Below are 27,576 nucleotides of genomic sequence, written 5' to 3' on the forward strand. Positions count from 1 at the left end.
CTAAGAAATCTGCCATCTGCTAATCTAAAGATAATTTGCTGCCTTTTGCCTGCTGTCTTGAAAGTATCAGAAGCCAATTTTCAGAACCATTGCTTTTTTCCCCGAAATATGTCTAATTTAAATGATTTGTTAAATTATGCCTTGCATTACATACTGAAAAATAGAACTGGTTTATTGCAACAAAACACATCTGTGACTTTTTAGGATTTTTTTTTCCCCCCTGATTTACTTAACATTTCACACTTGTATTGTTGATTATGTAAATGGTTTTCCAAAATGAAACAAAAGAAAAAACCTTGCTGGATAGCAGTATGTTAATGTTAATATGACAAAATAATTATTAAAATGAGGATTCAGACTGATTTAAATAGGGGCCTATTAAGATGGAAAAAGCTACTTCAGTCGGTGCAGATCACTTGCTTGTTTTGTATTTCAGGTATTTAATCTAATAATATGGGATTGTTTAGTGATTTTTTTTAAAGTTGAGCTAAAAAGTAATAAAAAGCAGTACTCACCTGCCATTATCCCCACCACCATATTTGTTTTGACGGAGCCAGTTACCACCGCTTACCCCTTCCTGTTGACATCTTGACTTGTGCTTGAAAGAATACTTTACAGTGTAGAGGAGACCAGGATGTGGTAAGCAGAGGAGACTGTTCTGTCAGAAGGTGAAGTGAGGAATCATGGCAGGTGAGTACTGTGTTTTTTTTTATCCTTTACCTGGCCTAATATGGTAAAGTTTTGCCTGCTATAAGTTTTCAAGTACCGCTTTAAAGAGGATCTTTTCATTTATGTTCGTTCTCTAAGGAGCACCTTTTATATGTAAAATTTAATGTATGACAAATGCATATGAGATTGGAGCCAAGTTTCATTTGTATCATGATTCCTGTCACCACTAGTTACATTAACAGTAGCACCCTGGAGCGAGTATGATGCAAATTAAGCCTAGTCCAGTCTTCATTACATGTTTTCTTGTTTGTGCTGTTACCATTTAAGTACAGAGGTAAAGATAATGGCTGATGATTATATGCCATCTGCATATTACATACTCTAAAATGCACAGTGTGTAGAATATTTATGAGAGTTTAGGTAGTGTTTGCTTACTCTCATAATGAAAGGGACATAACCTGCTGACAAAGACCTCTTGTAATGCGTATCTTGTCAAGGGCATGTTAAAATTCAACTTGGCTGACCTTTTTGACTTGGCCCCTGGACTATGGGATATTGTTAGGATTCGGCATCATTTATCTAACGTACATGGCTGTCTTGACTGTCCAACATTGATCTGTATTTTTCAGTCATCCATCTTTCATATATATATATATATATATATATATATATATATATATATATATGTATATTAGGGCAGGGCATCTACATACAGTACTGTAAGCTAAATTCTGTTGTAAATAATCATACAGTAATGAAGAACTGGATTGTATTAGTAATCATGGAATCTATCTTCCCAGAGGTGAGATCAATGTCAGCGTTAAAGGTTAAGACAATCGTAAATGGCTATTGTTGGCTTATGTAAATCCTAATATTTTTATTACAGCAATAAAGTCTTGGTAGTTTCTCCCTTTAATTCATCGCTTTTATCTCAGCAGAGGCAGGTTATAGCTTGGAGTATTTCCTCCTTTTTAAACTGTGCTGTTGTTTCTTTCCTTTCTGCTCACCTAATACATTGCAAAGCCAGTTCATCAGTAACCCCTTCTCCCTCCACATGCCATCTGTACTGCGCAAATTATAAATTTTTCCAGTATCAGCCTGCCCAGTGCACGTTCATTAGTATTATGCCATGGCATAGCAAAGAAAAGTCAGCCCTGTGCTGTGATTGGGCAGGAAACTAAGGGTGGAAGTAACAGTGTGTACTTGCAGACTGTTCAGCTCTGGTGTCACCCCCTCCCCCCCGTGTACCATGGAGTGGCTCCTTAATAGAGATCACTAATGTTACCACACTGAAGCATTAATCTAACAAAACCAGATTAAAAAAAAAAAAAAAACTGCAGGTATGATTGCAGGTTTTAGTTGTCTATTTTTTTCAGTATGCATGATAAGGGTATATTTACACTATTACACAGTTTGGAGGCTCCATTTATAATTCCATCAGATTTGACGAGAAGAATAGCATAGCGTGCTGACTATAAGTATAAGTTAGTTATAAGTTAGTGGCATCTGTTGGTCAACACTGGTGTACATTAGAGATAAGCAAACTTTTCATAAGTTTGTTTCTGACAGGTTCATCGTACTTTCATGTAAAGTTCGGATTCATCCTGAACCAAACTTTAACAAACCGCACTAAAACAGCTAAATGATTATAGGCATTTAGCTTTTTTACTGGGGTTCCGAAAGGTCACTCATCATACTTACCTTGGTGTCCTTCTTCTCTGGTCCCATCCTATCTTCTCCAATGAGAGCCTGCTCAGCCAATCACAGGCTGATTGGCTCTAGAGTGACAGACTGCTCAGCCAATCACTGGATGTGGGTGCTGTCCCATCCCAGTCAGCCAGTGATTGACTGAGCGGCCGTCACTCTACAGACAGCTTAAGAGTGCTGCAAGAGGACAGCGGGGGAGCGCGGACAGGTAAGAATATCTTTTTTATCTTTTTGTTTTATTTTTGTTTTTTAGATGTGCGGCCGCCATCTTCCCTAATCTGTGTTCAGAAGGCTCAGCTCATCTATATCTATCGTTTAATTGATTCAACATTACCACAGTGGTTTCTGTAAGGGTCTCAGAATTCAAATTCTAAAACTGTGAAATTTAATATTTGAGATTATAAAATGGAAACATGATCAACATAACTTATCATTATATAAAATGTGTATTGTGCATTAAGACTGAGTTTTGCTTCCTTTGATGTTCTATTCAATTAAACATATGCTTGATCTACCTCTATGGAAGAGACAATGGCCATATTATATGTAAATTTATGAATGGATCAGAATGATTATAATTAACAGCACTCTGATATGCTTATGATTCTAGATAACTTATGCAATGGAAAATTCCACAAACATCTCCAAGACCTGTTTGCTCCACTTGTCGTCAGATATGTCGACCTCATGGAGTCCTCAATTGCACAGTCAATTCACAGGGGCTTTGAGCGTGAATCGTGGGAGCCAGTAAAGTAAGGAAACCTTTGATACAATCGGAGTTTGTAGCAGATGGATGGAAGTTCTTACTCAAATGGGAATAATTGTTCTTGATTCTCGTCAGTCTTAAAGTGTCTGCTAACTGCATCTGATGTTACATTTTCTCTTAATGGAAAACAAAGCAGAGAGCCATTATTTTTCTTATGTTCTCTATATAGTTTAGTGTAATAATATCTAAGACTATGCTGTAAGTAATTTTCTGTTACCCTGATATATGTATCTCACTGGGACCTTATCAACATTCCATCTGCTTGATACAAATTCAGTCATGTAGTTTAATAGATGCTTAGAATTTAAAAGTCAGATATCAGATTAAAGTAGAAAGTTGATGAAATTTGATATTTTCTAGGTGAAGTTTGGACCTGCATCTCTTGACTGTTATGTCTATTGTTATACATTTCATTCTATAAGCTGCTATGCTGCACCTTGATGTTGTTAAAGTGTGTGTTTGTGTAATTGAATTGTCCATTGCAGACATTAGGTACATCTACACTGATGTCTTCTAGCAAAGGGTAACATATATTAGGACATTTTAAGGCTTTAGGTGTGAATTTTTAACTATTATAACTTCAGGTATCAGAGAGGAACTCTCTACCGATCTGGCAGTAGGCTGTCATGTCAGGTACACTTTACCCTGTTGGCAGAATACATGTTTAAAGGGGCATCCCAGCATTAGAAAAACATGGCTACTTTCTTCCAGAGACAGAACCACTCTTGTCTCCAGTTCAGGTGCAGCTTGCAATTTAGCTCCATTCACTTCAATGGAACTGAGTTGCAAAACCTGCACCCAACCTAGAGACAAGAGTGGTACTGTCTCTGGAAGAAAGTGGACATGTTTTTCTAATGCTGGATAACGTCTTTAATCTGCCTGGCAAGGTACCACTCAGTTTAATTCAATATGCAGGGTATTTAATGTTCCGTATCAGGGAAATTACACTGCAAACCCAATTTATATATTAAGAAATTAACCAGCACAGAATTTTACACAGTGGAGTTCAGTGTTGGATATTTATGTTTTTACCTATAATATTAAGTATTGCGCTTAAAAACTATATATAAGGTAGAATATTCCATTCGATGCTGAATTTATCCTTTTAAATAGGCCAAATAAATATAATTATAAGGATATTTTGTTTAGAAAATATTAGTAAGAAAGAAAACAGAAATGAAATCCAAATTCTCATTGTGTTGTGTCTTAGACATCTTTGAAGACCGTAAAGCATATTTATTTCAACATGTCTTAAAGCACAAAACAATGAGGAGACATATGGGCGGTATTCATGAGCTTATGTATATCTTAATGAGTGTGCTTTTTAATTCTGACAAAAGAACTAACATGAAAGAGTCCCCAAAAATAATTGATAACAAAGGAAAATGGCTGAGAGTTCAGAAGTGTATTAGCTAATGCTGATCAAGCGTCTACCTATTCTATCCATTTATCTTGGTGACATCAAAGTTGAGTACAAACACCCTCCGACCTATTCTTATAGTCCACGTTATGTTGGTCATAACTAATCAGAACTCCAGGAGGAGTGTATGTGAATTCCTTTTTCCCTTCTTCATTGTCAGTTTACTAGCAAAAACCTACAGTATATGTACAAAATACTTAACAGAAGACATAGAAGTGGATGTACCATGTGCTCTGTGGTAATGCTTTAGTAATACGTTCAGTGTATAAAATGGACAAGCCATGACATATTATTATTTTAGCAGAGTAATATTTACTATGTGAGGATTGTTCAATGTATTTAACTCTCTATCTCTCGATCTATCTCTCGATCTAGAGCCTTGCAGTTACTGATATTTTTATGTACCTTGAGCCAGGTCAGTCTATGGCTATGTTCACACAACGTCAAAAACTGAGAAAAAGCACCCGATTTTGATATTTAAAAAAACTTCAGTTTTTGCAGCGATTTAACTGACTGCAATGGCAATGCATTGAAGTCAATGGGAAAACGGACGTCCAATGCACACAATGTATTGAATAAAGGACGTTTTTACCACGGATGTCAAAATAATGAACACGATCATTATTTTCGGACGTCTTTTGCAAACAGCGGACTTTTTTTTATTAGTTGTTCACACACAGTTTTTCTTTTGTCACCGTTCTCTCTCTGTTTTTCCTATAAAATTTTCAACTAAGCTACACACAAAGTCCAATTAGTAACCCAAACTAGAATAATGTACCAACACCAGTCATTGCACTGGCCAAGGGGAGGCCAGGCTGCTAAATGGCATCCATTATTTTTCACTGAAAATGATGTGCATTATTTTAGACTCAAAATGATGGACGTCATTTAAAACAGAGCTGAAAAACATTGTGTGAACATAGCCTGTACTTGTACAATGTCAGTCTGTAGTTTTGATGGACAAACATAGTTAGCTATAAAGTGGTAGCTATATATCATTGGCACCAAAGGTTGGTAAGACATGTACAAATCTTGTGCTCCCAGCACACAACCTAGATGTTGTTAGTGGCTTGTGAGCAGTTTGTCCCCTTTAAGATTATTACATTGCATTATGTGCATTAGCAACAGCTTTTTTAAAATTTTGGGAACATTCACAAATTTTTCGCTTTCTGTTTTGATTATTATGATAAATCCTTAGCCCCCACCCCTTAGAATTTTTAAAAGATTGGAAAAGTAAAATCTGCAACTCCTGTTCAAAAGCTGTGTGTGGTATTGCAGTCCAGTCAGTCTTACTTAATGCAAGTGAGCTGCTGTATCAGAAACAAACTGTACCTGGGTGTGGAGTTTTTTCTGAAAGAAGGAAACAGTGTATTTCTAATTCTGCACAGCCCCTTCAAATAGGACCTACTGTACCACCACTGCTGACTGGTATTATCTATGAAATAATAGGGAAACATGCTCCAGAATTGTTATTTCATGGGAATTACAAGTATTTACTAACAGACAGGTCAGAAAGGTTCCCTTTAAGGACTTGTGTCTGCTGGCCCAGGTTTACTAAAAACCACAGTGTAAACAAGCCTTATTCATCAAAGTGGTTCCACAGTGTAAACAAGCCTTATTCATCAAAGTGGTTTGTACTTTTTAAGAAATCTGTCACATTCTTAGGCTATGTTCCCACAACCTTTTGGCTGTTTGGCAGTCCAAATAACGTCCGTCATTTCATAATGTTGGCCATTATTGTACAAATTACTATTATGAAAAAAAGGTCCTTATTTCGACTCAAACAGCCAAAAATTTGTGCTCTGGAATCTTGGGCGCTTTAAGAATAAATAATAATAATAGATGATGTGGGAACATAGCCCAAGACTGTCTAGTGTAAGTTTAATAGTAAACCTGCCCTTCTATGTGTTGCCATATGGTCCTCCATAATGTCCATAGGGGAAATGCTTCCTTAGGCTATGTTCCCACTACGTAAATCTACGGCCGTAGTTCTCGCCGCAGAACCACGGCCGTAGATTTGCGGTGTGGACACAGCCTCAGTTTCAATAGAATCCGGGCGGAGCATGCACACATCGTATACGTTCCGGCCGGATCCCATGAGGCGGCGCAAAAAACTGACAGGTCCATTATTTGCGGCCGGAACTTAGTGAATTCCGGACGCAGAAAGACCTGTCAGTTCACACAGTGAAGCGAGCGGCTCTGTCCGCTTGCTTCACTGTGTGCTATGGGAAGCTCTGATGCGGGCGCGCGCTGATGCGCCCGCATCAGAGCTTCCCGGCCGGATAGATCCAGATGATCCGGGCTGTATTAAAACAGCTATCTTTATATAGTTAGTTATTTAGTTGGCTATTAGTTCTCTGCTTGTTTATGTAATGCTTAGAACAATTTGCTCCAGTGTTTTTGGTGGCTTTATATTGTGATTGTGGATTGTATGTGTTGTTTGTTATGTAATTGCCATTTTTAATTCCACCAATCAGATAAATCTTTCATCCTCATGCTTCTTTCTTAACCTGTTTGCTTTGTATTCTTTTTGTGTTTCTGTTCTTTTTTTGTGATTTTGTGCTTCTGCTACATCCGCATTGTCATGTTATGGTATCTTTTTCTTTCTGTCTGTTTCTTCCACAGGAGTTTAACAAGTAATCTGCCCAATGTGAATCTTCCAAATGTGAATCTCCCTAAAGTACCTGTAGCCCTACCAGTTAACCTCCCACAAATGCCTAGCTTTTCTGCACCGTCATGGATGGCTGCAATATATGATTCTGAGTGTGTATTCACTTCACGTTAGACTTCATTTATATGTGCAGGAATCTTGGCATGAATGTGGATTAATTATTTCTAACAGATTTTTTTAATGTATTTATTAAACAACTTGAATTGTACTTTTTTTTTATAAATGAGAGAATTTATTGCATATAAAACATATAAAGAGTTTGATTAAGAGGGCCAACTAACCATACCTATAAGCAATAATTTTATATGCACCCACTTACAAAATTGTGTACACCAAAATATTTATTTTTTATAAAATGACTTATTATACAAGTAGTAATTTTGGACTTACATATTTGATGAAACAGAATACTGAGTATAAATATTTTATACACAGTCATAAATCACCAACTATAGTCATATTGTAATAAGAACCCCTCTATATTTATATTTGGCCATTTGCTCCATACAAAGGATCTCTTCATAACTGGTTGTATGATTGTGGATCAGATCATAAAACTGATGATCTATCCTGCATGTGTGGCCCATACCCTTGAATGGGACACAGATCATCTGCAGTATGTAAGGCATTTGAAAGTAGGAGAACATGTACTGTAAACATTGACGAAGTTGCACCACTGGGCTTAAAGGGGTTTTCCACAGAATAAATGTTAGTGTATGTGGTCAGCATGGAGTAAAAAACAATTAAAAAAAATAGTGTACTCACCTGCGCTGCTCCCCATCTGCTGCCATTCTGACACAGTCATGACCACTGCACAGCTATTCCTGGTCTATGTCTTGAAGACAGGAAATGCCCTCTGAGCAAATTAACAGCTGTGGCAGGTCACCGACAGATTGGGATCAGGTCAGAACAAAGGCTTCAGGGGAGCAGAACAGGTAAGTTGATGTTTTTCATTGTCTTACCCCATCCCAGCCACATTTAGTTGCTATTCAAAGATATTTTTTGGACAACGCCCTTAAAACACCCCCCCCCACACACCCCCGCGCCTCTTCAAACCAATGATCGGATGGACCCTGCGCAATCTGGAATTAATTGCCTGTCCTTAGGAAGGACAGCAATTTGGTAAAATCCCCTTCAATAAACACAATTAGGGCTTATGTTGAATCCTATGAGTACCATTTTGTACAGAGCTGTTAAAGTGCCTGTACACGTTCAATAGCTATTGGCCAGCTGACAGCTGTTTCTCCTGGCCTCCTCTTACACACAAATACAGTATGTGCCATCAATGTAAAATGGGGTGGGGATTAAGGTCAGTTCTAGAAGCAACCGATCTCTGAGAACAATATGGTCAAACTATTGAAATTTTACTTGCCTGACTCTTCTCTTCCCCAACATCATCTATTGGGGAGAATCAGGTGGCCACCACACACATTAAACAACCAGCTGAACCCCCTGACTTTTGTCTACGTAAGGTTGTCTACCTTAACACAGCTCCCATAGAAGTCTATGGAACCATACTGTATTTACATATGGCTCCAACTGCTTATGTGGAGGCACCTGTAATCTGACAGTAAAAACAAATGCCCCGTTTGCCTTATGTGGAGGGTTTCTCCCTTAAACACGTTGCTTTAAAGCCATAGTAAGGCTATGTTCTCATAACATATGTGTTTTAAAAATCACGACCGTTGTTGCAATTTGCAACAATGGCCCCGATTTATACAACACACATGTATGTGAATCAATGGAATCCCGGGCGGAGTGTATAAACATAGTATACACTCTGGCCGGGATCGCTCGCATAATGGAGTGTGCGGCTCCAGCCGCACGCTCCATTGTGTCTAGCGGTGAATTGGGATGCGGGCGTGCACGGGTACAGCAGTACCGGCCGGGATGATCTTCTCTGACACCGCCAGTGTCTTACGCCATGTGAACATTGCCTAAGTTAGCATGCTGCCATATTGACTATGTGAGATCCTAACAAAGTCAGTTACATAAATATTTAACAAAGCAAAATCAATTATACTAATAAACATAAATATTTTATTCAAGCCTTATTTACCCTTTGTGAATAGCCTGTCATAACGCTGGAATATGGCTTTACGCTGTTCTATACAGATACAGATAAATCATTACATGATTACCAAATACATTAAAATCACTACATAAGCAATATTCCCTCTGGTCTATCACCATCATATGTTTTATTATCTATCTCCTATTTAAGAAATAAATGTCCTGTTCATGCTATGATGACTGTGTTGGAGAAAGGTAGATTAGGCAGCGGTAACTGAGGCTTTTTTCCCCCTCTGTGCATGATCTGTGACACTTCTTGGAAAAGATATGAATCAGTAACTGAGCATATGATGGCTTTATTCAATCAATGAAATCCAAATTAGTTGTGGGAAACATTTCAATTGTGACATTATGAAAACATAAAAGAAGGGAAAAAAAAAAAGAGAGAAGACATTTGAAATAACTCTGAAGGCAGATGGGTGTCAAAATGTTGTAGAAATAGACACCAATTATTACATTTGTGTGTACTCTACCATTTACAACACAAACCTTTATCGTTCCAAATCTTAATTTAGAAATTAAAAATATACGTTTTCCCATTTGGAAGCGAACCGTTCCCAAGATGTGAATGTATCTCTGCAGACACCTACAAAGCATAATATTTACCATCATAGAGCCAAGGTACCTGGTTGAATATCTTTTCATGAGCCTGTTTTCCTGAATTACTTTTACTATAAAAAGTTCTATTCTCTCCATTTATCAGATACTTCTCTGATTACAATATATATATACAGCGTGTTCCTAAACCATAACTTTTATTAAAACAGGACCTCAAGACCTTTGGCATGTTGGGAATATGATTTTTTTTTCACCCTGCGATAGCTACGTGTGCATTAGCTATGTATTGCTCCGCAGCATTAACTCAATGCAGCTGGCATCTGTCATAATAGAAACGCCTACTTCAGACTGTTTCTATAGAGGATGTCAGTACAAGTGGTACTGCATGGTGTGTATAACATCTGATAAATTGCTGTGTTAACATTAGTGGTATGCGAGGAGGGAATTCCACTTGAATTGAAAAAAAGAAAAAGAAAAAATTGCTAGGTACAAATGAATCCAATGTCCAAAATATAAAAAAAAAAAATCTCATGTCAATGAGATTCCTATGGATAAAATTGTGTTGAACCTTGGACGTTGGGTGTGTTCACAACTGAGATAACATCCTCGCCCACCACTAGTTATCACAACCCTGTATCTAGTTCAAATCCTTTTAAGAGTTCTTACAGAAGTGCATGGATCCCTGATTGTTCACAACTATAACTTGGTTGTCAACAATCAAGGCTTGTAATACCCCAGTTTGTATCCTTAATTTTAATAACTACATACATCCATGTGATTATTAATTAAGGACGAGGTATGCCATACAAACTATTCAGTTTTGTCTAATTTTACTTGTTGTGTTCTGCTCTATAAGAAAGTTAGATTAGGAGGGAAAAAAAATCTGAGTCCTGATGCTGGAGACCACAGATATTTTAATTACGGAGTTGGTGCGAATTAAAATGTTCTCCACATCAGGCCATGTGTTGGTTATTCGACTAAAAAAATTTCTTGTGTCACCCCACCAGTAATGGATCAGCCACATCAGAAGATTTATTCTGGAAACTTGATGCCCTACAAACCTTTATTAGAGATCTCCACTGGCCTGAAGAAGAGTTTGGGAAGCACCTTGAGCAGCGCCTTAAGCTCATGGCGAGTGATATGATTGAGTCTTGTGTAAAAAGGTAAAAATATTTCAGCAAAATTACATATTATAGGCTTTACTTTACTACTTTACCTGTGTTTAACTTTTGAAGTAGAGAGGGTGGCTATGTTTACACTAAGTTTTAAAAAAAAAAGTGAAAAGGTGCCGCTTTTTCTTTTTAAAAAGATGTCCATTATTGCCGCATTTTAGTTAACCTCAATGGAGTGCATTGAAGTCAATGGAATAACAGATGCCCAATGCACACAGTGTATTAAATAACGGATGTTGTCTGCCCCGATGTCATAAAAATGACTATGACAATTATTTTCGGATGTCTTTTGCAAACAGTGGATGTTATTTCTTAGTTTACACACAGTTCTTTTTTCACCGTCCTTTTACTGTCTTTACTATTAAATTCAATGGAATTTTCATTTAAAAACACACCCAAAGGCCAATCAATCCACCTGAATTATAAGAAAGTACCAACAGCCATCATTGCACTGACGGGCGGCCAAACCGCAAAATAACAGACATCATTTAAAAAAATTATAAATGGATAAGAAAAAACGCTGTCAGAACATCGCCCTTCCTTTACCTGTAGAATTTTGGAGAACCATTAAAAAAAATAAAAAAATAAAAAATTACAAAACACTTGCAAAAAGAAAACACCACAATCCCTAGAAAACAGCAAAACTCAACTTAACATCTTTACAGCCCTTCAATGATCTTTACGACCCTCGAGAAGAGTTGAAAGATGCTTAGTGATTGTTATTGGAAAAACTTTACTAGTGATAAAACATCCCATAATGCAAATTTTCTTTAGTTATACAATTCTTTGTAACTGCTGCTATTCGGCTATCCCAATTAATAATCCATTACAAAGATTTACAGCGCATTCCTTATCCGGTGACCATTCTAGTGATTCGACATCAGAATCTCACAAAAAGGCCAGCAGTAAACGGCTTATTTCACACTGCTGATCATGTTTATCTGCCTTCTTATGATAAATGGATACTTATTTTGTTATCCGCCCCCTACAGCATTGTATGTTTTATTTACAGATAACATTTAGTAAATTAGTGTCCCCATATTTTGAATGGCCCAAAGCAGAAATTTTTAATCCATCATTTATCACTAAGTGGCTGCCGAAGTGAATGGTCCCTTTAATTGCTAGAAGGCATTTCACCATGCAGATTGTAAATAAATGTTAGAGTTTTATAATCCCGTTTAGCACAAACATTTCCAGTTTTTTTGAAAGACACCGATAAACCTTCTTTTATTTACTGCTCTTGTTACAATTATTTATTTGGACAGATCTGGATAAAGCAGAGGGCTGGCCATATAATCATAGCTCGTCTTAAAATGCAATTATCTAATTTATTCTTAAATATGTAAAAGTATGCAGACACTACAGGCTTTTTTTTCCCGCTGTCGCAAATTTCCATTTGTTTCTTGAGGCATATTATGAATCTGATTTGTTAAGAATATCTGAAGACATACATGATCATTATTGGCATTTAAGGAGAAGACGGCAATCTAACCGCTTGGAACCTAATTGAATTTAATCATGTCGGGCAGTTATCTGGCTGAGGAGACTTAAGCTGTAATGGTTATTTTTATGGTAGGAAGGGATTAAAAGCTAAAAACAACAACCATGCATTTGAGCAGCTAGACCAAAAACTATAACAAAATAGCAATTCATTTTTTTTTTTTAATTCTTCAATTTCTTAAAAAGAGTACATTTAGGCTATGTTCATACAAAGGATTCATGACAGCTTTGGAAGAGATTTTATCACCCACCTCACAACCACAGTAAAACTGAACAATGGTAAATAGTAGAGATGAGCGAATCTTGAGCACGCATAGGTTCGTCTGTACCATTTCATGTAGCATTTGATTATTGGTGGCTGCAGAAGTTAGTTGCAGCTAAGACTGCCTGGAAAATACTATTTTCCAGGACTCCCTAGGGCTGAATCCAACCTCTCCAGCCACTTATAATCAAATACTGCATGCTTGGGTTTGCTAATCTCTAGTAAACACTAGACTAAAAGTAAAAAGGCCCCAGGGCACAAAACCGTATGGGAAAAACATGTTTAGATATACATTATCAAAGATACTGCAGGCATAGAAGGAGAAGAAAAAATGTGGGGGGGGGGGGGGTGCACCCTGCATTATGCTAAGATCTGACCCTGTCTTTTGGAGTTACCCACTTCCTTAATAGGGCGGCACCAACCTCAATGAATGGTCCCTTCCTATACTATGTGCAACGAGAAAACAACAGATATCGAATCCCATAAACCAGTAGAAATAATAAAAGAAGAATATAAAATCAATTAGAGGCAAGGATCATTTGATGTGCGATTCTAGGTAGATAGAAGAAAAAGCAGTGCGGCACTCACCGAGACGTTTTAAAAGGCAGACTTTATTCCATGACAGATTTATATATGCAGACAAACAAAACCATTTTGCTCTGTCATGCACTTTCTCCTGGCCCATGGCCTAGGAGATAGAATAAAGTCTGCCTTTTAAAGTGTCTGTGTGTGCCGCACTGCATTTTTTCTATCTGTTGAGAATTGCAAACCTGGGACTTGATTACTTCAGTGCTGAGCAACACAATCTGAGAATCTGTGTCTTTTTACCCATAGATTTTTTTCCCATCCAGAAAACTGTGTGCAGGTTCATCAGGAAACAAGAGAGTTGCCAGAATATATGCGACATAAAACACCTGATAATGTAACTGTTGTTCTGAGGCGGATACATACAATGCCACTCTGTGGTAGTATATGTATGAGCAAAGATAGACACTCAGCCAGTACTAAGACATTGATAGACATGGAAGAAACATGGATTTGGCAGAGGTCTGAGCAGATACCCGTATTCCTACTGCATTTTTGCACTCTGATATGCCACAGATTTACACACTATTAGGCCAGGTTCACACTACATAAAAAACACGGCCATATTTCATATCAATGGCCATAATTGTGCAAATAATGGCTGTTATTTAACAAATAATGGCCGTTGTTTGCGTAACTACGGCCGTTGATATGAAACACAACCGTGTTTTTTTACGTAGTGTGAACATAGCCTTAGTGGAGGTAATTCCAGTGGGGCTACCCAGTGTGGTTTTTGTTTACTCCGCATCAAAAAGTGACCTGACATTTTTTCTTTTTCTCACAACATTGAATTCAATAGAATAGGAATTTCACAAAATTTGAACATGTAAAACTCTAATGTGCGCACATATCCTTGCAGTACATTTAAAGGGGTTATCCAGGGTTAGAAAAACATGGACAATTTCTTTCAAAGATGACAAGACTCTAATCTCCAGTTCAGGTGTGGTTTTCAATTAAGCTCCATTCACTTCACTCCAAAACTCCTAAGCTGGAGACAAGAGTTGTGCTGTCTCTGGAAGAAAGTGGGCATGTTTTTCTTGTGATGGATAATATTAATGTGAGCTATTGCTGCCAATATCAATTTTATTTTTTTCCTTTAATTTTCTTTAAAAACAAAACAAAACTGCAATGTGTGAATGGAGCTAAATAGAAGTCATGCACATAGATTGGCTATGGTTTAGGTAATGCCAAATAAAGTATATTACCTCAACCAAACCTGGCCAAATAACACAATCATAAATACCCATAAATACCCAAATTAAATTTTCAATGACAAATTCAGGGAATGTTGCTGCTTCCTGTTTGGATCAGGGTCCCCTGCACCATATTTAGAAGTCACATGTTATATGATAAATACTCATAGAAACCTGATATACTTCTCTCCACAATAACCCCAAGAACCCATGAAGTGGTGGTGACCCCAAGTTATCATCAGGACAGGACTGCCTTGACACACAGCAAACATACTTATAGAACCCAGTTACCCAAAAGAGGCCAGAAAGGGTCATTTTGGTCTCCATTAGAGATGAGCGAACCGGGTTCGGGTTCGAGTCGATCCGAACCCGAACGTTCGGTATTTGATTAGTGGGGGCTGCTGAACTTGGATAAAGCTCTAAGGTTGTCTGGAAAACATGGATACAGCCAATGACTATATCCATGATTTCCACATAGCCTTAGGGCTTTATCCAACTTCAGCAGCCACCGCTAATCAAATGCCAAAAGTTCGGGTTCGGATCAACTCGAGCATGCTCGAGGTTCGCTCATCTCTAGTCTCCATTTGAATAGTTTCTGACAGAGTTTTTTTTTTTTTTTTGCTAGATGGAATAGTGCAAACCTTCATGTGGTGTATGTATTTTAAGAATGGAGGTCGTGATGCTGATTTATTGTTCAGTTTTAGTTAATTAATTTTTTTTTTTTTTTTTGCTCAATTTTAATTGATAAAGAAACACTGGGGGAAGTACAATTGGTTTTCCATTGAAGAAAACTAGATTTTCACACACTGTAGAATTCGCCTCTGAGTTTTCCCAGAAAACCCTAAATAATGAAACATTTGTGACTGAACAATGAACAATTGGGAAATTTCCACCTATACACAGATGGTGTCTGTGATCTTCTTACAGTAATTAGTAGTCTGAGATGAACCAAAAGAAAGCAAAGTCATTACTTTCAAATATAGAAATTTGGAGACACTTTATAGTAGGGTATTGTATTTTCCTAATAACAGTGCCATAGCGTACTGCTAAGAGAAATAAAAGCACCATATAAATAAGTAAAGAAACTGAGACTGAAATGTCAAGCTAATGTAAAAATTATTTGCCATGATGAAAAGTGAATGGAGGGAATTAGATGTTATATTAGGGCAGCCGCGTTCATGACATGAAAAATAATCATTTCAATTATTGTACGCCGTAAATAAGACAACAGGTTCTAATAAATCTGTCAACTATGAAATATTCTGGAGATAAATCCCTGGGCAAATTTAAGCTGTAGAACCCTAGTCAGGCAAGAGATAAAAGAATAAGTAAAGTAATTGTATTCACATTTATATGGGAGTGATATGACTAATAGGGGGAGAGAAGGCTATCGGACACAGATAGTAGGGTGTCCTGACGCTTTTTGGAAAAAAAACACTTGTACTATTCTACATAAAGTGAATATCATGTCATAGGGCCACTGTGCTTCCTCTATATTTATACAGGATTGATATGACTAATAGGGGGAGAGCAGGCTATCAGATAAAGATAGTAGGGTGGTTCTACTGATTCACCTAATTCACCTTATACTGAAATAGAAGTACCATTCTAGATAAAGAGATTATTCTATGATGTGTCTGCTGGGCTTCCTACCTATTTATATGAGAGAAATTTTACTAACAGGGGAGAGTGGCTTATCACAACAGTCCTCCCCTGTCTGCTTCGACAGAATATATATGGCGTCAGTGTTCAGATGATATTACCAATTAAAATTGGCACAGGGAATTTGATAGTTTAACATCTGCTATTACCTTCATGGATCTCACACCAAGGGATAATTCAGTCAATACCGAGTTTGTCTGAAAGACAGGGTCTTATAATACTTTTTTTTCTCTGAAAAAAGGACTAGGGCTTATTTTTGGGGTAGGTGGTATTTTCTGAGAAACACAGTATGAGCCTACACTGTAGCCCCACACTAAACTGTAGATAGTTGCCACACTGTATGTCTCACTGTTTTTAGGCTCCTATACTGTAAATTCCTGTGTGGTTATGCCATACCTCCCAAGTGACCCTCTTTTGGAAGGACAGTCCCTTTTTTTGACCCACATCCCTCTGTCCCTCTTTGCCTCTTACATGTCCTTCTTTTTAACCTAGGAATTAGATTTGCATTAATAAACTTTTTGGGGGAGATTTATCAAACATGGTGTAAAGCAGAACTGGCTCAGTTGCCCCTAGCAACCAATCAGATTCCGCCTTTCATTCCTCACAGACTCTTTGGAAAATGAAAGGTTGAATCTGATTGGTTTCTAGGGGCAAATGAGCCAGTTTCACTTTACACCATGTTTGATAAATCTCCCCTTTCATGTTGCTGTAGAAAGTGTCTGGTTTCTTACTGTATAACTTGCATATTATTCCATCATGTGGTGCAAGTTGGATCCTAAAAATTGTTATATTGAGATTAATCATGTGACGTTATGACTTTCATACATGCAGATCATATGGCCCCATACACACATCTGTAGAAGTTACCCGTCTGTTTTGGGGACCCGTGACTATCCGAACCCGAACGATCTGTATTTGATTAGCGGGGGCTGCTGAACTTGGATAAAGCTCTAAGGTTGTCTGGAAAACATGGATACAGCCAATGACTATATCCATGTTTTCCACATAGCCTTAGGGCTTTATCCAACTTCAGCAGCCACAGCTAATCAAATGCCGAAAGTTCGGTTCGGATGGACTTGAGCATGCTCGAGGTTCGCTCATCTCTATCCGTGACACATAAAATGATTAAACCATTGTGCATCTGTGTCACTTATCAGTGGGTCAGCTCAAATGCGGATAATTACTGAAACACATAGTAATCCTGTCCGTGGTTGCAGTTCTGCATTTACAGACAGAGTTACTGATGTGTGAGTGGCACATTAGGGTGCAATCACACACACCGGATCTGCTGAAAATTTACAGATATCAATGTGACTAAATGCATCAATCTGCAGCAGATCCTGTATGTGTGGATGCATCCTTGAATGAAAGAGGATGTCTGTAAAATTTTCCTAAAATGGAACCACAAGTGTCAGTGGCGTAGCTACCATAGTGGAAGGGTAGGCAGCTGCTATGGGGCCTGTGCAGGAGGGGGGCCCAGGGGAGAAGGTAAGAGCCGTCCTGTGTCCTTCTGCTTTACCTCATATGTACTGCAGTGTGTAAGTGACCCAATGTTTACTTACATGCTGGAACACAAAAAAAGGTTTAACAAGTGGAAGACAAAGAGGTCTCTGCTTCACTGCACTGAAAAACCCTAACCTCTGTTCTCTGCTGCTTGATACAATCAAGTAGGAAAATGTGCAGAGGTCAGAGGTTATCAGTGCACCAGCAGTAAAGGCGGCTGATATTGGCCGTCACGGCCGATAATTGCCCTGTGGAATAGGAGGCAATGATCAGCCGATGTCGTTCATGTCGGCTGATCGTTGAAGTCGTTTGTCTTTCAACATGTTGAAAGACAAACAACTTATATAGCCGTGATCTGGCGCCGCTATATCCTATGGGCTGCCCGGATGATCAGGCCTCACCCAGGCAGCCGCCCCAGCAGCTTCCCCCGGCCCTCCCCGGACTCATTTACGAAACGATTCAGGACGTGGACTAGGGCCTTAAAGCAGGTATCTCCTTGTCTTCTGAACATTGGGTCACTAAGCAAAAGGCTGTCTGCTCCTGCACCTATGTATTTAACCCTAAGGGCTCCTAATGGGCCCTTATAGTTAAAACAGTGGACTAACAGAGCAAGCAGCCATTGGCCCTCTGCTCTGCCACTCACTCTTGGCCACATTACAGAGTATACAGAGTATATATATATATATATATATATATATATATATATATATACAGTGCTTTGTGTTGTGGGTAGGGGAGGGGGGCCCTTTCAGTTTTTTGCTATGGGGCCCCATGAATCCTAGCTACGCCCCTGAAAGTGTCCCTCTTTGGCAGTCCAAAAAGTTGGGAGGTATGGTTATACTTCCATACTGTATACTTCCTCCCCTCTCTGTAGTTGTTCCCCCATGCTGTATACATCTCCCCGACTGTAGGTAGTCTCCATACTGTATACATCCCCCTCCTCAGTTAGTCTCCATACTGTACATCATATACAATGTCCCTACTGTGCATCTTCTTACCCCTCCTGCTTCCCCTGCAGCTTGTGTTGAGCAGGTGGGGGGGGGGGGGGCATAACAAGTCTGCCGCTGATTGGCTGATGTTCAGCCACGCAGTGTCAGGGTTCTTGTCGGCTGACTACCTAGGGCTTATTTTTGGAGTAGGGCTTATTTTTAAAGTCTACATCAAAAGTACTGCAAAATCAAGTTAGGTCTTATTTTTGGGAAAAACACAGTAGGTTCACATTCGGAAATGGTGCATTGCCCAAAATATGATGTAGCAATTTATCAGAGTGTAAGCTAAGACCAGGTCAGCATTCAGCAGGCATTTTTAGTCAGATGGAGCATACTGCTGCTTTCCATGTAATATACTTCTGTTACATGTGGAGGGGTTTTTAGAACCCCCAAACAACGGCATTGTGCTGTAAATTGCTGTGGGTTTGTTATACAAAATCGGCATGACTTACAGCAAATCTGACAAATCTGGACCCAGCCCTGAGGCCCTTTTACACGGGATGATTATGGGCACTGACCTTTCCTGTAAAAGCTTGTAGAGGCTTCAAAAGAGCGCAGATCTCGAGAAATGTTAGTTGTAAAAGGACACTTAGGGTAAGGGCTCTTTGACACGGGCCGATCATTAAGCAAATAAGCGTTTCTAGTAACGTTCATTGCCCACAATCGGTCCCTTTTAACAGCATTGATTGGACCCCATGTTTTATCATAAAAACAAGTACTGATCCCAGAGCCCAACACTCACTTGCTGCAGCCCATCGGCCCATGTAAAAAGGACCTTACCAGCCAAAATCTGCCATGAATTTTTCAGCAAATGCACTCCAATATCTGTATGTATGAAAATGTGCACTGGATGTACAGTTTGAACAGAGCCAGTAGCTTCAGCTCCATTCACTATTTAGTGGCCGTGTCAGGTTACCGCAGATAAACTCCTATTCACTTTCATGGCAACTGAGCCGCAGTAATCCATCAAAGCCACTGCACACTGAATGGAGCTGAAGCTTTGGTATCCATTAACTGCATGTATCTGCCAAACAGCTGATAGGCAGAGGTGTTGGCTGTCAGACCTTCACTGATGCAGTTCACACCACCATCAATATCTGTGCAAATAATGTCTGCAGCATGTGAGTGTAAAATGCCATCCACTTGCCCAATACCATATTCCATTGCTGATTTTACCTGCGCAGATCCGCAGCATTTCTGCAATGTGTGACTGTAGCCTACAGTGTATGAGATGAGGCTATTGCTTTTAGTAAACAGTTTCACGTATCATAATTCAAGTGGTATTAACCTGCACTGATCTGTTGTGTTCTGCAGTTTTCAGTGCTGTGAGTATATTGTTTCTGCACAATACTTAACACACGGGCTTGGAAACCAGATCTTGGTCTCTTGTGCTCTTGCCACTTTCTAATCACAGAGGGAATCCCCACAGTGGCATTAGTGTCAGGCACACCTACCCTCTCCACATGCCAAAGCTTAAAGCCCAGTTTGCACTTGATCGATTCCATTTGCACCCTGAGTTTTCTTTGAAGTCATAGGGAGCAGATGGAGCCTTCATTGAGGCAATTAGAGCACCGCAGGAAGCATAAACCACCAGCTGCTCACAGGGCTGTATGTGCCCAGAATTAGCAAAGCACTTTTTAAGGTAGCACCTCTGTCAGCAGACTGCAGGCACATACTGAGATCAGGCACTGTCTGCAGTCTATGAAAGCTGCTTACCTGACTATTTCCCTGTTTGGTGTTAGATTATTGATTGAAATTAAAACTGAATGCATCCCACATATTTGAGTTTTAAATTACATTTCCATTTATGTTTGTATTTTAAAAATAGGTCAAAATCAATAGAAAAAAAACATTGTAATAAATAGATTAAAAGCATTGCACACATTAAGCTATTTGCAGTGATGTTTGCCAAGAACACATAGCTATATTCAGCTCATATTAGCTTTTTTATTCCATGTATGTATCCTTATGTATTAGTTATTTATATATATATATATATATATATATATATATATATATATATATATATATATTCACAGGTTCTAGGTCAACTTAATCAGACATCTGGACTCAAGTGTTTGAGGTCATCGGCTATCTTTCTCCCTCAGACACTGGATCTGGAAGTACTGGAAGTTCTGGATGTATCATTACTCACAGTTAAAGGGGTTGTCCAAAGTCTTTTTTATTTACATATTTTTTTTTAGAAAAGACAGAGTGCTTTAAAAAATATATATAATAATAATAATAATAATAATAATAATAATAATAAGAAGAAGAAGAAGAAGAAGAAGAAGAAGAAGAAATAAGCCATACTCATCTGCCTCCAAACCCATACCAACACCATTCCAATGGCTTTAGGTCCTCTCCACTCCTTCCCTTTTCTGATTAAGTCCCGTTTATGCAGGTACTGCCCCCTCAGCCAATCACTGGTAACAACATTAACCTGTCCCAGACAGTTATTACTTAAGGGGGCCCTCATCAGAAGCAGGAAGAAGCAAGGAGCAGGAATAGTCGAAATAGTAGCTGCTTAATGTAAGGGGGAAAAAATCTGCCCCAGATAACCCCTTTAAACCTTAGGGCTATGTTCACACGTAGTATTTTCAGCAGTATTTTGGTCAGTTTTTTTTTTTTTTTAACCAAAACCAGAAGTGTGTTAAAAACACAGAAACTGTGCAAATGGTTGAAAAAAGACTGACCAAAAGACTGATGGAAATACTATGTGTGAGCATAACCTTTTAGTGTGAGGAGCAGATGTACAGTTGGGTTATACTGAAAAAGATTTTTTTTTTTTACATTGCTCGGTTCTTATATATAATTCCCTTTTTTCCAACAGAACTAGAATTGCATTTGAAGTGAAATTGCAGAAAACCAGCAGATCAACAGATTTCCGGGTGCCTCAGTCAATCTGTACCATGTTTAATGTCATGGTTGATGCAAAAGCACAGTCAACAAAACTCTGCAGTATGGAAATGGGACAAGAGGTAACATTCAATGCCTACTAGGCTGGTGTACATTAAAGTTATATTACTCTTATTTGATTAGAGTTACGTTAAGTGGTAATGTAGATGTTTGGTGTGTGCCAGCGGTAGCCATGGCTCTTTGGACCAATTTTATTCAATCCTTGTCAAGATACAGCAGATTCTTTTTAATACTTACTGACTAATAAATGCTCATGTGTTTCGTATGCGGTGGGGTAAGCTGCTGTCAGACATCTCTGGTCCCTGCTTCTCTTAGAGAACAAAGTAATCGGCAGTGAAAATCCATCACACCCGACGGCTATCTCCATCAACATCATCTGTCAGTGGAGACTTGGGAAGCTTTCGTACATTCCATATACTGATGGCCAAACCCATCTCCTGCAGCTGGTTTAGCCTTCTTTAGTGAACAGTGCATAGGACCATAAGGTTCTGGGTTTAAATTTAATCAAGTACAACATCTGTATGGCGCTTTATGTTCTTTGCATGTTTCCATTGGTTTCCTGCTACACTCTGCAAACATATACTGAGAAGTTGTTAGGATGTGTGTGAACTTAATTTTATTAATCTGGTGATGATTGTCATTATATAGACAGGGGGGTAAAAGTTTTACATTGAGGGGCATGCATGACTAAGGCTGGTTGCACACAACTGCCGTGTGTGATAGCAGCCTAATACATACCCTACACTGTATAATTACTCCCATTGGCTATGTTCACACATCAAAAATTGAGAAAAGGCACCTGATTTTGATATTTGAAAAAAAACGCCAGTTTTTGCCACGATTTAACTGATTGCTATGGCAATGCATTGAAGTCAATGGGAAGACGGACGTCCAATGCACACAATGCACTGGATAACGGACATTTTTGCAGCAGACGTCAAAATAATGAACATGATCATTATTTGCAGACGTTTTTTGCAAACAGAGGAAATTTTTTATTAGTTGTTCACACACAGATTATATTTTTTACTATTAAATTCAACTGAGCTCAAAAGATGTTGTGTGAACATAGCCATTTTCTGAAATTTACTCCCATTTTTAAAATGAAGTTGACACCCATCTGACTATTTACTGAACTGTCAGAAAAACTATAAACCCATTATCTCTGGAACAGGAGGGAGTCGCAAAAACTGTAAAATAAATATATTTAGGGTACCTAAGCTATTTAATGATAGTAACAGCTCATTTTTGGGGAATGGCCATAAGCCCTTTAAAGGTATTTGTTTTCTATAAGCAACCAAGACAAATAAAATCATAGCTCCTAATAATTATTGGCAACCTAAAAAAACAAAAGTCCTCTCATGTCAAGAAGGTTCATAGTTATGGAAAAATATATTGGCACAAAAATATAAAAAGAAATTTGCAGAGGAGAAGTAAAGCAGTTGCCCATAGCAACCGATCATATTCAGGCAACGTTCACACCATCAAAATGACAGCTGTTTATATTGGACTACCACCATTTAATGGCAAATAACGGCTGTTATTTTAAAACAGCGGCCACAATTGTTCGAATAACGTCCATTGTTTTAAAATAACGGCCAGTCTTTGTAGTTAAATAGTGGTTGTCCAATAAAAACGGCTGTCATTTTGTCATAGTGTATAAATATAGCTTTAAGCTTTAATATTTTAAAATGTCTCTAAAAATAAAGGCTGGAATCTGATTGGTTGCTTTGGACACTTGCTGTACTGGCCCACCGCACAAGTCTTGATAAATGGCCCCATTTGGTTTTTTTTAGGTAGTGCTAGTTATACTTTATGACCGTTAATGACTTTGTAAAGATGAGAATAAGAACTCTGTTCTTGAGGTATTTGTGACTGGAGCCAAGTAAGTATAATGTCAGTATATGGCACCTTCTAAGACAATATAGTTTTGGTCGCCTTACAGCATCTAAAAACTGTAGATCCCTATCTTATATCTTATTTCATTGACATGTAATTATCAGACAATACATCTCATTGTTTTCCATGTCATTTGTTGTTCTAATGTATAAGTCCCATCTAGCGTCTGCCTTTTACGTCTCAAGTCTCCATAGTATTCTAGATTACTGAGTCTTTTCTGTCTGCCGTTTAGTTGGCTCCTGCATATGTCTTACGTATGACTTTTAAAGAAAGAATTATCGCCATACACTGATGCTATCGTACAGTAAATTGTTAATGTTTACGGTTGTGTGATCCACTTGTATAGTAACTCTACACTTTATGAAAGGCTGTCATTATGTACAATACAAACAATACGGCATTCTCAACTTTCTAATTCCTTCCTCCAGTCTGGGGAAAAGTTGTATTGTAACAGGTGCCACAGGGATTTTTTGGAGGTACAGGAGTTAAAATTAAAGGTATCATTAGAAGACGTGTATTCTTACCAAACAGTCAGCCGTTGTCCTTTATTTGCCACAGATTTCCACTTGTCTCATTTGAGATCAATAGAATCTTGTCTATTATTTGTTAGGAATAAGAGTTGATCAATTTTATTTCAAGAAATCTGAAATACAACCACATTAAAGTTCAGACAAGAGACCTTAAAAAAAATGATAACTGTTTAAAGAATGATCTAGAGATGTCACGTGCAATGACTGCAGGACAGTGCAGCAATTCTGGTATGAAAGGAGAAGTCCCATGAATTTAAAAACATAAGAAGGGGGGGGGTTGTGAGAACATAATAAAATATACTTACCTATCCTTGTGCCCTCGTAATGCTGCCTGAACAATTTTTGACTGCCGCCAATCTCCAGCACCTCCTACTGCTGGAACATCACATACTCTGCTGATGAGTTGCCCACTAACCCAATAAGTGACTGGGGCATGACACAGCTGCAGTCACTGACTTCTAAACAGGCAATCCATCAGCGAGGCCATGACATTCCAGCAGCAGGACCTGGGACCATGACGTATGGAGAGGCTGGTTGAAAATGACTTCCGGCAACTGTACAAGAGAGGTGAGAGAGGCCCAATGAAGGCATAGGGACGGGTAAACATACTTTTTTATGTTCACGCACCTCTCGGTCTTCCTGTATTTTTTTTTATTTTATTATTTCATGGGAGTTCCTCTTTAAGAATATAAGAGCTAAGATGCTTTAGAGAAATTGTCGTGTGACTTTATAAAATGGAATTCAAATGAGAACCTATAGGTTATGTTCCCACAATGGGAAAATGATAGCTGTCTTCTTGGACGGTCATAATTTTAGTTCTAAAAGACATGCGTCTATTGATAGCGGCCACAAATAATTTTCAAGTCATTTTCCCATTGTGGGGACATTGCCATAAAGTTGGAAAAGAACATAATGATTAAGGGTTAAGGCAGTGTTCAATACTTCTAACCCTGGATCAGGAAATATAACTCTTATTTCAATCCATCAGCCTGTAGATGTTGGCTGTGTAAAGGCATATGCACGGCAGGCCTGGGGGCTTCAGAAGGCCACCAGGACTGCCATGGAGACCAAATAGAAGCAAGACCTCGCCGATGGACTTCCATAGGTAAGTAATACAGCATGGGACCATCGGATCCTGTTACATGCTGCTGTCATGAATTGACAGCAGCATGTAATGGGTTAAACTGCCCACAACAGATTCTCTGCTCCGGGTAGTTTCAGCGAGAGCCTGGCTGTCATACTGAGAGCTGATCTCGGGCTTGAAAAAAGGTTACTCACTTCCCCGTCCCCTGCTACTGCCACTCACTGGGTCCTTGCAGATCTCCACATACCGGAAATGTCAGCTCAGCCAATCACGATCAGTGATCTAGGTAATGGGGTGAGCCAGTAATGGGGTGACAAGATTGGAATGGGAAGTGCAGATTATCCATGAGCATAGCAGTAGGATAGCGGTAGCAGCAGATCAGGAAGTGGAGCAACCCTTGTTTTATTTGTATTGACAGACAACCTATTTTTGCCTTCTTGACATGATATGTCACTTTCCGGGCTACGTTACAACAAAGGAAATTACTCCATGTGCACCACCATCACTATGATTTTACTATTCCACATTTGTAGTCACATTGTAACATGGCAATTCACAAGTATACCTAATATGATCTTAACCCCAGATCGGATTTCAGTCATGAACCCCAGTCCTGCAAGGAAACCACCTATGCACCATTCTGCCTATTATTTTCAGAACAAAGAAACTGAAAGGTGACTTTAGGAGAAAATGTTTTGCCTGAGGGTCTTCACAGACCCGACACAGCTCTGCCTTGTCCTGTGAACTAGAATGTCCACCTGCTAAATTACATTGTAGCCAGTGTTTTCAAGATGTCTCGGCAAGAAGATACATAGAATATACACAGTGCAGAGATGTGTCACTCAAATTAACAGGGAATCAGGCTAACGAATGTGTTGTGTGAAGCTGTTCTGAGGTAATGTAGCATAAGTGCTATGGAAAGTGACAGTTGCTGTGGTATGGTATTTTTAAAGAAAAGCTGAGTTGATAGACACATGAAACACATGGAAATTATCAGTGCATAAGTTACTGTCTCACACCGAACTATGTTATGAAGCAACTTTGAAAGTTGCTGTTTTTTAAATTAGTCTCATGTTCTGATCCAGTTTTATTTGTCGAAAATAAAGCCCTAAGGGGACAATGTGAACTGAAGCCATTGATGAAAATCACACTATTCATAAAATGTTAAAGTAACATATAAATCAGATTATATTAAAACTAAAATATATAAAACATGTACCTATGGCCAGATGTATTCCATAGAGACCAACCAGAACATGTTGTCAGGCCTAGTATTGTTTATTTAGAATATTGTGTTTTATTACTATCACTTTAAAGGGAAACTAACAGCAGGTTTATCCAAACATACCTGCTGTTATGTACTTGTAACATTAGAGCCTATGATTCCAGCGCCATTGTTCTTATCTTCCTGCGTGGCACAGTTTTTGATCACAGGAAAATATGTACAGGATCCTGTTTGGTGCTCTGGGGGTGTTTCCCGGCCCCTCAGTGCCTCCCTATGCCCAGCCCCTCCTTCCTAAGCCCTCTCCTACTCATCCTGTCTCCTGGCTCAGACGAGATCTCGTGCATGCACAGAAACATTGCAGGACGTCGCACTGTCAAGCTATGTTCACACTGCGTCAAAGTACGGCCGTTGTTGCCATCGTACAGCCGTACTTTATGCAGTGTGGAACATTGCCTACATTTATATGGGATCCCGTCCGGAGCGTATCCACATCGTATACGCTCCGGCCAGGATCCCATGCGGCGCCGCAAAGAACTGACATGTCCGTTTTCTGTGGCCGTAATTCAATGAATTGCGGGGGTAGGAAACCCTGTCAGTTCACACAATAAAGTGAGCGGCTCTGGCTGCTTGCTTCATTGTGTGCTGTGAGAGGTTCTGATGCGGGTGTGCGCTGATGCGCCTGCATCAGAACCCTGCGGCCAGAAAGATCATCCGGACGGTACTTAAGTACCAGCCGGGATGATCCGGGCAGAGACCGGCCGTTCCGTGACCCGGACTGATCACAGAACGGCCAGTCTCTCACAACGTGTGAACATAGCCTCACTGCACATGTGCATGAGCAGAGAGACAGGGTCACTTATACTGTACATCCTGAAAATGCATTAGTAGGAGGGGACTTAGGAGGCAATAGGGGGTGGGGGGATTGAAATAACAATGCACTTAGGGGCTGGAGAATGCCCTCTGTGCATCACATTGGCTCATTTACATATATATTCTTTGGAGCAAAATACTCAAAAATTGTGCCACGCAGAAAGTTAGGAACAACATCTCACATACATACCTATGGAAAGCTGAAGCTGATACAGTGGTCCTGCCACTGTATTAACGCATTAAAAAGAAGTTTAATTATAGGACATATAGTAGCAGAGAAAATTGTTGGCAGAAGGCCATCTGATCCATCTAGTCTGTC

At 39.0% G+C, this 27,576-nt stretch overlaps 1 protein-coding gene across 13 annotated transcripts in view; it reads left to right on the forward strand.

The window, feature by feature from the left end:
* CADPS (calcium dependent secretion activator) overlaps positions 1 to 27,576 on the forward strand; it is a 372,569-nt gene that overhangs the window by 277,040 nt on the left and 67,953 nt on the right. For 9 of the 13 annotated variants that reach the window (XM_069966947.1, XM_069966958.1, XM_069966951.1 and 6 more), the window contains 4 exons: positions 2,987 to 3,128; positions 7,188 to 7,325; positions 10,872 to 11,027; positions 21,564 to 21,711. In XM_069966947.1, coding sequence (XP_069823048.1) covers positions 2,987 to 3,128; positions 7,188 to 7,325; positions 10,872 to 11,027; positions 21,564 to 21,711 — 584 coding nt within the window. The remainder of the gene's footprint in view (positions 1 to 2,986; positions 3,129 to 7,187; positions 7,326 to 10,871; positions 11,028 to 21,563; positions 21,712 to 27,576) is intronic. The other 4 variants (XM_069966959.1, XM_069966954.1, XM_069966956.1 and 1 more) reach the window with 1 other exon arrangement.

Source organism: Dendropsophus ebraccatus, chromosome 4, assembly GCF_027789765.1.
Source record: "Dendropsophus ebraccatus isolate aDenEbr1 chromosome 4, aDenEbr1.pat, whole genome shotgun sequence".
Lineage (NCBI taxonomy): Eukaryota > Metazoa > Chordata > Amphibia > Anura > Hylidae > Dendropsophus > Dendropsophus ebraccatus.